Source organism: Pristis pectinata, chromosome 7 (genome assembly GCF_009764475.1).
Source record: "Pristis pectinata isolate sPriPec2 chromosome 7, sPriPec2.1.pri, whole genome shotgun sequence".
NCBI lineage: Eukaryota > Metazoa > Chordata > Chondrichthyes > Rhinopristiformes > Pristidae > Pristis > Pristis pectinata.
Genome location: NC_067411.1, coordinates 52,551,176 through 52,563,444, shown reverse-complemented (window position 1 = coordinate 52,563,444; position 12,269 = coordinate 52,551,176). Strand labels below are relative to the sequence as shown.

The window sequence follows — 12,269 nt, the reverse complement described above, 5'->3', positions numbered from 1 at the left end:
AATAGCTCCGACACATCCTCTCTCTTGATATCTACATGCTCCAGAACATTAACCTTACCAACACTGTCCTCAGCGTCATCACGGCCCCTCTCCTTGGTGAATACTGAAGAGAAGTATTCATTGAGGACCTCACCCACTTCCACAGCTTCCAGGCACAGCTTCCCACCTTTGTCTCTAATTGGTCCTACCTTTACCCTTGTCATCCTTCTGCTCTTCACATGAGTGAAAAAAAGCCTTGGGATTTTCCTTAACCCTACTCGCCAAGGCTTTTTCATGTCCCCTTCTTGCTCTCCTCAACCTCTTCTTAAGTTCCTTCCTTGCTCCCCTATATTCCTCAAGAGACCTATCTGATCCTTGCTGCCTACACCTTATGTATGCTGCCTTCTTCCTCCTAACCAGTTGTTCCACCTCTCGTCACCCATGGTTCCTTCACCCTGCCATTCTTTCTCTGCCTCACTGGGACAAATTTATCCGCAACCTCCTGCAAGAGATCCCTGAACAACAACCACATCTCCATAGTACATTTCCCTTCAAAAACGTCATCCCAATTCACACTCGCAAGTTCTAGCCTTATAGCCTCATAATTTGCCCTTCCCCAATTAAATATCTTCCTGTCCTCTCTGCTCCTATCCTTGTCCATGACAATGCTCAATCATGGCGACAAAGTGAAACCCCACTTAAATTAAATAGGTGGCAGTCAATTCAGATTCACCAATATTCCATCAACATCCCAGTCTTCAGCAGATAATTGCCTTTCAAACACAGGACATCCCAAAGTGCATAATAGTTAGGCAACATCTATGGAGAGAAACAGAGTTAATGTTTCAGATTGAACCCTTCATCGGGGTCTTCAACCTGAAATACTAACTTTCTCTCCACAGAAGCTGCACAACCTGCTGAGTATTTCCAGGATTCTCTTTTTAATTCCAGATTTCCAACATGCACTGTTTTTTTTAATTTTGTGCTGCTTTATAGTCAATTAGTAGAAGTACAGATATTTCAGTAATACAAAAAAACAATACAATTTTGTTTACACAGAAATATTCCATAAACACCTATATGATAGTGAACAGAATCTGGAGTCATGATGTTGAGTGAAGTACAGGCATTTTCTGGAACACTGGACTTGGGCACACCAAGGAAAGGTAGATAAAGCCATAATTTAATCATCACATCTAAAAGACTGTTCCAGTGGAACTGCACTCCCTCAGTACCACACTGGAACATCAGCCTGAAGTATAGCTCTAGACCACAGATAGTTGACATAAATGCAGAGGGTAATCACTGAGCCACGACTGACAAAGCAGGATGGTACTAATAGAAGATTGGCTGACTGGCAGAAGGCAAAGAGTGGGAATATAGGGGGCCTTTTCTGGTTGGCTGCCAGTGCCAAGTGACGTTCCACAGGGGTCAGTGTTGGGTCCACTACTTTTCACGTTATGTTAATGATCTGGATGACAGAAGTGATAGTTTTGTCACCAATTTTGTGAATGATACAAAAATAGGTGCAGGGGCAGGTAGTGTTGACGAAGCGGGGAGTTTGCAAAAGGACTTGAACAGGTTGGGAGAATGGGCAAAGAACTGGCAGATGGAATACAACGTAGAGAAGTGTACTTTGGTGGAAGGAATAAAGGCATAGACTATTTTCTAAACGAGATGCGAATTCAGAAATCAGAAGTGTTAAGGGACTTGGGAGTCCTAGTGCAGGATCCTCTAAAGGTTAACTTGCAGGTTGAGTTTGTAGTAAAGAAGGCAAATGCAATGTTAGCATTCATTTTGAGAGGACTAGAATACAAAAGCAAGGATGTAATGCTGAGGCTTTATAAGGCATTGGTCAGACCACATTTGGAATATTGAGTAGTTTTGGGCCCCATATCCAAGGAAGGACATGCCGGTGTTGAAGAGGGTCCAGAGGAGGTTTACAAGAATGGTCCCAGGAATTAAAGGGTTAACATATGAGGAGCATTTAATGGCTCTGGGGCTGTACTCACTGGAGTTTAGAAGGACAAGAGGGGGTCTCATTGAAACCTACCAAATATTGAAAGACCTAGATAGAGCAGACATGGAGAGGATGTTTCCAGTAGTGGGAGAGTCGAGGACCAGAGGACACAGCCTCAGAATAGAAGGATGTCTCTTTAGAACAGAGATGAGGCGGTATTTCTTTAGCCAGAGGGTGGTGAATCTGTGGAATTCATTGCCATAGACAGCTGTGGAGGCCAAGTCATAGGTATATTTAAAGTGGAGGTTGATAGGGTCTTTATTGACAAGGGCATCAAAGGTTTCGGGGAGAAGGCTAAGGTTGAGGAGGGAAAATAAATCGGCCACGATTGCATAGCAGAGCAGACTTGATGGGCTGAATAGCCTAATTCTGCTACTACGTCTTATACTGGACTACATCTGCTGAGACTGCAGTGTACCTGTGATGCTACGTTCTTAAGTATTGCTTCAAACCAGTTCTACAATAGTACAGTGACAATCAAGTCTGAAACATTACTGGCAAATAATCAAACAGAAATATACTGGTCTGCATCCTGCTCAAGGTTCGATATTTGGTACATTTAATACCCTGTTCACTCCCAGAAAACACAGTAAATATAAATAAATAAATACCTGTTCAATTACAGTTTCATTTGCTTTAGTTTCTTGCTTTGAGAACTCATTAAAAATCCTCAAGCACTCTTCCATTGGGTCCGAATCAGAGAATTCCAAATCCTCCGAAGCTGTAGAATTCAATTCTTCACCTGAAGATGATGATTCCTCACCTTTATCACTTGCAGTTTGAAGACTTCCATCCCAGTTTCTATTGCCAAAATCACTAACTGGGTTCGGTGTCTTCATACCAGCTTGGCCAACGGTCAGGCTCTCCCCCAACTTACTGGTGCAAGAAGTATTTGTAGTTTCCAATCTATTACACCTCACTGCAGTGGAGGTCATTTGACCAGTTTTCAGTGATGAACTTCCAAACTCAGATAGCTGCCCTGTGCAATTTGATAGTGTTGATGCATTCAAATGGATTGAACTTTGCTCTTTGACTTTTCCACATTTCTGGACATCCAGCTTTTCAGGTCCAAATTCCTGTCCACAATTGTAAGTTGGGCATTTATTAATTGGAGCTACAGCATTTTCCAATTGAACCAGTCCTAAGTTCAGGGCCTCTCCTCTTCTCTTGGCTTTGAAGCCAAGCTTGATATCTTTGTGGTGGCAGCCAGCTTTTCTCATCTGATCACTGGTTAAGGTGGAGGCTTCATTGCATTCGGCTGGATGAGGTATTTGTGTCCTTTGCAAAGCATCCAAGTTCAGCTCTGTTTCCCTGCCATCATTTTCTGATCCAAGATCAGAAAAACTGTTCACAGTTTTTTCCAAAGCCAGAACTACACCGACAGATTCCTCAACATTGGGTTGCTTAACTTTACGAACTAAAGTGAGGTTATCATTTCCCTTTCTCTGAAGCTCCCCATGCGCCCTGGGATGTGGAGCAAGCGGAGGCAAATCTGGTACATCAATAACAAGTTCATCTTCAGAGCTCATCTCAGCTTCAAAAGGTTGAAAGTTCCTCACTGTTTCAGATGCAAAAGAGTGCTTCATTTCCTGGTCAATGGCTCCCTTGGACCCCTGCTTCTCCTCCATACGTTCTTTACTGCAAATTTGTTTCAAGCTGGAAGAGTAGTTTACCAATGGATCATACTCTAAATCAGTGCTGGGTCTGCAGTGCTCAATCATATATTTACTCCAAACTGAACAAGCAGTTTTAATGTTGGAATTAGCCATCGCAATATCCTGGGATGTATCCTCTTCACCTGACGCATTAAATATATGTTTACATGAAGAATAATTAGATCTTGGGGTTGGATTGTACAGAACATAATTGCATTCAGATAAAGAGGAAGATTTGTGTTTTATAGATGTCCTACCAGCACTGGAAAAAGGAGAGCTTGTCTTGCTGTTTATTGGAATTACCGAGCTGTTGTTTTTACAATCACAGGAAGACTGGCACATCAAAAGTTTGTGCTGCTGCTGCTCCACCTCAGTCTTGATTACCTCAATTGCTTTGGTGACCTTTTCCAACTCAAGTACTGTGTAGGCAGCTTCAGGTGACACTGGTCGGTCATGATATTTTCCCAAAATATTGGCAGGTGCACCTGTTGGAACATTAACAAAGCCTTGAAAGCAATATCAAAACTTGTAAAATGAAGAATGCCAAGAGAAATCTTCCCTTACTCAACATCCACCAATAGAAGTATTCAAACTGCAGCAAACAGCTGGAGGAACTCAGCAGGTCAGACAACATCCGTTGAGAGAAATGGACTGTTGACTTCGCAGGTGGAGACTCTTCATCTGGACTGGTTTCAACCCGAAATGTTGACCATTCATTTCCCTCCGTAGATGCTGCCTGATCCACTGAGCTCCTCCAGCAGCTCATTTTTTGCTCTAGATCACAGCATCTGCAGTCTCGTGTCTCCATTCAAACTGCAGTATTGGCTACAAGTACCAAAGATCACTCTTTTGTAGCATTTGTCAAAATGCATCAGACAACGTAAGGAGCCAACATTTTGAACGTTTTTTTTATATTTGTCAGACATTTAATAAGTTCACCACTATTTAAACATTATACAGTTAAATACCATCTCTCTTCTTCTGAGGGTGGCAGATCTCTGAAATTCTCCACCTTGCAGGGCTTTGGGGACTACATCACTGGAGGCATTTGAAGGAATACATAGTACAGTACAGCACAGGAACAGGCCCTTGAGCCCACAATGTCTGGGACAAATACGATGTCAAATTAAACCAAATCTCTTCTGCCTGCACATGATCCATATCCTTCCATTCCCTGCATATTCATGTACCTATCTAAAAGCATCTTGAATACCACTATCATATCTGCTTTCACCAGTACCTAGCAGCTCATTGGAGGCACCCAACACCCTGTGTAAAAGAAAAAAAGAACTTGCTCATACATCCCCCTTAAACTTCCCCCCCCCCCCTCACCTTAAGGTTGTGCCCTCAAGTATTTGACATTCCTACCCTAGGAAGAAGATCCTGACTGTCTACCCTCTCAATACCTGTCATAATTTTATGAACTTCTATCAGGTCTCCCCTCAGCCTCCAATGCTCCAGAGAAAATAACCCAACTTCTCCTTATAGCACATGCCCTCTAACCCTTTCCAAAGCCTCCACATCCTTCTTTCTTTGGGGCAACAAGAAATGCACACAATACTCCAAGTGCAGCACAACCAAAGTTTTATACAAGTGCAACATGACTTCCTGGCTCTTATACTCAATCACCTGATCAATGACGGCAAGCATGTCATACACCTTCTTTACCACCCTATTTACTTGCATGCCACTTCCAGGGAGCTATGGACTTGGACCCCAAGATAACCCTGTATATCAATGCTGTTAAAGGTCCTGCCATAAACTATATACTTTACTCTTACATTTGACCTCCCAAAGTGCAACACCTCACACTTGCATGGATTAAACTCCATCTTCCATTTTTCTGCCCATATCTATAAGTGATCTGTATCCTGCTGCATACTTTGACAACCTCTGCACTGTCCACAACTCCAATCTTTGTGTTGTCTGCAAAGTTACTAGGCAGATAAAAAAAATTGTAAAGTCAGGGAATTTTGGGCAATGGGGAACTGCATAGAAGGGGAATTGAGGACCGGACAGATCAACCATAATTATATGGGAAAGTCTTGCAGAACCAAGTAGCCTACTCCTGCTCCTGCTCCTATTTTCTGGTGTTTTTCCCCCATCTCTGTCTTTCCTCACCTAACATATGCCTCTAAAGTGGAAGACATAATAGTTTGATAAACACTACAAACTACATATTTAAGGAAGAGGCTCAACTAAAGATTCAGCACTTGACACAGCAGCTACAGAAATAGAATTAATATTTCAGGCCAATGACAATGCCAGATTCTCAGATTTCAGTATCAGCATTTGTCAGCAGGTAAACAAAACCTGTGTCCCAAAGCACCCAAATTGCTCCAAGAGGAAAAGCTATGCATTTATAAAGCACATACCAACCCCTCAGGCATCTGGGTTGCTTCTGAAGAATAACAACTATTACAATGTAGGAAATATGGCAATTAATTAGCACACAGGAGTAATGACATTAGCACTTGGGAAAGAAAGCCCCTGCTCTTCAAAATAGTACCATATAACCCCACAGTGCACCTTATCGGAAGGGTTTTGGTTTGTGGTGGGTACTACAGGAGCTTGTTACCCAGAAAGTTGCATCTTGCAGCATGGTTCCTGCTCCGACTCTGGGTGGGACCACCCTGCAAGTCCCGAACTGGAGAGGGCGAGGGCGAGACATCTCATTTACTGCAGAAAGAGAAGGCAAAGGACGGCTGGGTTTGAGGGAACCAGAGTTTCCGGATTATTCAGTCGTTCAGTGAGTCTGGTGCCGGGACCAGGGACACAGGAGCAGGAATCCAGCTAGAGGAAGGCAAGCAAAGAGAGTCGCACTCGGACCCAAACTGCCACTAATTCAAAGACTATTTAATTTCAACCCAGAGGGCAACCGAACAACTCTCAAACGGCGTCAGCATTTAACCTGGCTTCAGCCATTCGATCCCTATCCCTTCTCCTTACCCTGAGGAGTTGAGAGTCTTCCGGCGTGCTTGAAGTGACAGTAAACTCTCTGGCAGCGGCTCAGGAAGGGGCAGGGGAACCTGCGGAAACAACCACTGGAGCTCAGCATCCCCACCCGTTCCAATATCCTACCGAATAGGCGCCACCTGTGTCCGGCCACTTGTTCTTAAAGGGGTGCGACTAACATCGTCACTATATAAAGCGCGACCATGGTAGGAACCACACTGAAGGCGTTCATATTGTGGTAAATATTGGAGCGGAATAGAACACAACAACTCTCCTTCCTTTTTGAGAGCATGCAGCTCGGGATGGGAGAAACGAATTTAAAGGGGGATTAGAGAAGCAGTGAGGACTAAAGTTTTCAGCACGGCGGTGGCGGTAGCAAAGGGTGGTGAAGTCAGATTCATTTGGGATGTTTAGAAGGGACCGGTGAAAAGGATAAATGAGTCGGTTGTACAGGAAGCGGGTGGTGTGAGATTAGTGGATAATTCTTTCAAAGAGCCAAATTACTGACGAGACATGTTATTCCTCTGCACACGCGACGTACAAGGAGCGAAATGAATACCTTAAAGGTTATTATAGGCAGCCATTGCAACTCAAATCTTCCAGCAGCGTTACATCAATCGGGTTCTGCGTGGCAAACTGCAATAGAAGAACTGATTGTGCCGAGGCTGGGGGTGATTGGGCTCCAGCATTGATTAACGTTTCCACGCCTTATTTCTTTGATTGGCCCAAGGATTGTGCCGTATTCGTAAAAAAAATGCTAATTGAAAAACTGAAAATGAAGTGCGCACAGATCAATGGTGCTGTGCAGGCAACTGATGGCTTGTGGAGTGCTGCCTCTATCGTGAAGGCACCTTTCTTATTCCTGGGCTCTACCCATATTATCTCACTGGATGTTCCCTCCAGGATGTCTTCACTAAGTGCCTCTGTGACATTCTTCCTAATCGGTAGTGCAACTCCCTCATCTCTTTCACATCCTTCTGTATCACGACTGAAAAGTCTGAATCCTGGAACATTGAGCTGCAGCTGCAAGTCCTGCCTTCTCTCAACCAAGTCTCTGTAATGCCTACATCATAGTTCCACATACTAATCCAGACACTAAATTCATCTGCCTTTAATATTCCTTGCATTAAAATAAACACATTCCCACATTCTAAAGACGTATGGGTAGGTTAATTTGGGGTTTAAAATGGGCGGTGTGGACTCGTTGGGCCAAAAGAGCCTGTTACCACACTGTAAATAAAATTTTTTTAAAAACACGCTTCAGCCCATCAGCCCCATTGTGCTCATTACCTGGCCTGCCTGTCCTTCCTTTCAGCCTTACTTAACCCAACTTCTACCTTCCCCTCAATCCCTCCATGTACTTATCTACTGCTCTGGTTCCCAACCCTCCACCCCATGTTAGTTTAAACCAGCGAACCTCCCTACAATGATACTGGTGCCTCTCCAGTTCAGGTGGAACCCACCCTTCTTGCAGAGGTCCCACCTGTCCTGAAAGAGAGCCCAATGATCCATGTAGCTGAAGCCCTCCCTCCTGCACCAGCTCCTTAGTCATGCATTTATCTGTGTTATCTTCCAACTTCTTGCCTCACTAGCATGTGGCAGAGGGAGTGATCCTAAGATTACAACCCTCGAAGTCCCGCTTTTTAACTTTCTGCCTAACTCCTAAAGTCATTTTGAAGGATCTTGCCCCTCTTCCTGCCTATGTCATTAGTATCAATATGAACCATGAGCTCTGAGTGCTCACCCTCTCCTTTTAGATTGTCCTGTGTCCACTCCTTAATCCTGGCACAAAGGAGACAACACACCAGAAATGCTTGTCTGTGTCTCTGACTAAAGAGTCCCTGTCAATTTTGCTTGACTAGTCCTTGACCTACCCTGCTGTACAACGGAGTCAGGTGTGGCACCACTGATCTGGCTGCAGCTGTTATTATCACCTGAGAGGCCTTCCCCCATCCCAACCCCCCAACAGTATCCAAAGCCGTATACTTACTTGAGAGGAAAACAATGTCTCACCCACACCACTTGCCTGCTTCTCCTGGTGGTCACCCATCTATCTGCCTGCACCTTTGGTGTGATCACCTCCCAGAAACTTTTCTCTATATCACTCTCTGCCTCTTGTATGCTCCTCAGTGAGTCCAACTGGCTGCAGCTGGACACACTTCCTGTAAACGTAGTCGTCAGGGGCACTTAAACTCTCCCTGATCTCCCACATCTCACAGGAGGAGCATATCACTCCACTGACTACCATTACTGCCCCTTTAGTAAAACTAACAGACTTAAGGAAGAGGAAGATCCTTAGCTTGCCTTACCCTGTTGCTGTTTGCCCAGCGTTCACTGAAGCCTGCACATGGGTCGACCTTGCTGGTTTCTTAGAGATAGGGGAAGGTGAGAATTATAGAAGTTCCCATACAATAGAGAGAATAACAATTGCTAGAATTCATGCACAAGCATGCAGGTATGTCGCCAATTTCAAGGAACTGTGTACCTGCACCCCGAGGTCTCTCTGTTCCACAATGCTCTGCAGAGTCCTGTACTTTACTGTGTAAGTCCTGCCCTGATTTAATTTACCAAAAATGCAACACTTTGAACATGTCATAGGTAAATTCCATCTGCCATTCCTTAGTCAACTTTCCCACTTGTTCCATTTTCAATTTCTTATGTTCATATGTTAGAGTATTTTTTTTCAACATTGAGTCTTGGATAAGCAGAAATTTCCTCCAATTAAATATTTGGAAGAACAGTCTTTAGTCCCATTTCCACAAACTCTGTTCCCTAACTACAGGCTGTAGATCCCCGGCATCTGAAACTGACCATAATATGCTCAGCCTTGGTGTCGGCATAAACCCCAAGTTAGATTTTGGAGCTTATTTCATTGAACAGCACCCAGTTTAGTCCCTGCATCTGTTTGAGTGGTACTGAAGCTCTCATTCATGCTCTTCTTGCCTCTGGCATTGACTACTCCATTCCTATCTCATTAAATCCTGTTCACCTGCTCCTGTTCTCACTGACTTCAACTAGCTCCCAGTTGAGCAACACTGTAACTTTTGCATCTTTGTGTTCAATTCCCTCTGTGGTCCTGCCCCCCTATCTCTGTAAGTTCCTTTGGGGAAGATTTCTCTGCCCTTTCAGTTTTAGCTTCTTATAGCAGGCCTGGATGTCTGAAAGTGTGGCAACCAGAACTATACACAATACTCCAAGTGCAGCCTAACCAATGTTTTATAAAGTTATAACATGACATCCTAGCTAATGAAGGCAAGCTCCCCATATGCCTTGTTCTCCACCATATCCACCTATGTTGCCACTTTCAGGGATCTATGAATGCACCCTGAGGTCACTTTGATCATCAACACTCCCTAACATCCTACCATGTACTATGTATGTCCTACTCTTGTTTCTCCTTCCAAAATGCATTGCCTTGCACTTGCCAGGATTAAACTTCATTTGCTATTGTTCCACCCAACTTTCCAGCTGATCTATATCATGCTGTAGCTTCAGACAACCTTCAGTCTACACCACCACCAATTTTTGTATCATCTGCAATCTTACTTATCATACCTTCCACATGCACATCCAAGTTGTTTATGTATATCACAAACATCAAAGGTCCCAAACCCAATCCATTTGGTACACCACTTGTCACAAACTTCCAATCAGAAAAGCAACTCCTCCACCACCATCCTCTTCCTCCTCTTACCAAAACAATTTTGGATCCAATTTGCCAGCATGCCCTGGATCTCATGGGCTGTAAATTTCTGGACCAACAGGAATTATCTTGCAAAATTGCCAAGTTATATAAGAGGTTGTTGTTATCAGATGGAGGAAGATTTATAGGGTTATAGGGAAACATATCAGAGATAAAATGCCACGAGACATGCCCAAAGCACCAGAAAAGATATGAATTCCCAACATATTGTTGTCTTGAAATTAAGTTTTCACTTCTGTCCGCTGTAAAGTAACACAGTGCCACAAGGTCGCTTCGATAAAACGCGTTTATTAGCAGTGCATCGCTAAGGAGAGGTCTCTTCAGCACTTGTTAAGAGTCGCTTCCCGAGTTCTCCCCGTACAAAGGAGCAGACAGAAATTTATACAGGTATTGTCACGCACACTTAATGCATGAAGCACCGCGAGTTTCGGTCAAGCCACAGAGATCCTGAGACAGACATCGCACCTATTGTCCAGCATAATTAAGTTATAATCAAGAAATTCAAAGACAGGTATCACCCTTCATTGTTTAGGACAAGCTTCCCACTTGTTGTTTATTGCACCCAGTACTCCTATTATCCAGCATAACAGGACAAAGTAATTGAGTCAGCAGTTTGCATGCTGTTGCTTGTGAGGTATTTTTTCTCTATCAGCTATAGGCATGGTTACAGTTTTTAACCCTTTACTTCCTCATTCCCTCCTTTTTATCATTACATGATAACCTAGAGTGGCGCCGAGAACGGGGCCGAGAGTTTATTAATAAGGACCTTGCAACAGGTATTTAGACAGGCCAGCACCACACAGCATACTATTATAATAACAATTAGCCCCACTGCTCCATGCGACAGGTACGATGCCCACGATCCTCCTAGTAGCCACCCCTGGCAGAGTCTGGGGAACTCCGTTAAGGCCTGTGTCTGCCTGTACCTCAAGCTGGTGGGCTAGGAATCCCAGCTCCTTCGGTTTATGACCCTCATTAACTGACAGGGTAATGTGAGGGGACATCAAGCCTGACTGATTCCACAATTCATTAGGCACTTGAACTAAAAGTGCTGCCCCCTCCTTGCCCACTACTTCCCCTAAAATAGTGACAGTCACCATGCTACCCAGGAGGGAGCACACAACCCTTCTAGCTCTCTTGAGACCCCTGTGGGGTCATAAGCTAGTGTCACATGCGGGTCAGGCGTTTTCAAGGGTGGGTCAAAATCTCCGTTCGTGAAGTCCACCATCCACCACTGAGGAAGCTGGTGAATCCAGAGGATCCTATGGGGTTTAGGGCCAGTAATGGTAATTCCTTCAGCCAGGCATTGTATTTTGAGTCGGAGGGAGCAGAGCAGGTCCCTCCCGGCCAAGTTAACCCCTAGGTCTGGGGTTACTGCGAATTGGATCAGACATTCCCAATCTCCAAATTTCACTTGTAAAGGTTCAGTTAAGGGGTAGGATCTTTCCTGTCCCTCCAGCCTGCTCAATGGAACTGAGGCAGTAGACAATTTAAAATCATGCTGGGCGATACAAGGAGCTTCGCGAGGGTCGAGGTACTTGCCCCCGTGTCTATCATAAAGGGGATTGGCTTTCCCTCAACTAAGAAATTGATGATGGGTTCATCGACGGGTTATCGGTGAGGGTAGGGTACATGGAATGGCTACTCCCCACAGCTAGTCAGGCAGAAAACAGGTTGTTAGTTGAAAAAGGTTGTCGTCTACCAGGGGATCTAGTCTGCCGATGGCAGTAGCGGGGGCAGTCCCGCCGCCAATGGTCAGGTGCCCCACAAAAGTAGCATCCTGTCAACCTGATGCTCGCCGGTACGGGTTGTTGAGGTCCCCTGGGTCCTGGGTAATTACGAGAGGGTGGTGGTGGCTCACAAGGGGGCCCGTATGCTGGGGCTCTTGCGTCGTTGGGGTACAGTGGATATCCTTTACCAGGCCAGTCAACCCCTCCTGGAACGCAAAACTGCCGTT

The 12,269-nt window shown here is 44.6% G+C and overlaps 1 protein-coding gene across 4 annotated transcripts in view; it reads right to left on the bottom strand.

Moving 5' to 3' along the window:
* The window catches only part of LOC127572977 (RNA exonuclease 1 homolog), an 86,103-nt gene extending 78,849 nt beyond the window's left edge, over positions 1-7,254 (bottom strand). For 2 of the 4 annotated variants that reach the window (XM_052020719.1, XM_052020720.1), the window contains exons 1-2: positions 6,604-6,738; positions 2,611-4,139 (exon numbers count right to left, since the gene is read on the bottom strand). In XM_052020719.1, coding sequence (XP_051876679.1) covers positions 2,611-4,139; positions 6,604-6,712 — 1,638 coding nt within the window. In that variant the 5' untranslated portion in view covers positions 6,713-6,738. Of the gene's footprint in view, positions 1-2,610; positions 4,140-6,603; positions 6,739-7,168 lie in introns of those variants that run through there. The other 2 variants (XM_052020721.1, XM_052020722.1) reach the window with 2 other exon arrangements.
* Positions 7,255-12,269: the final 5,015 nt, after the last annotated feature.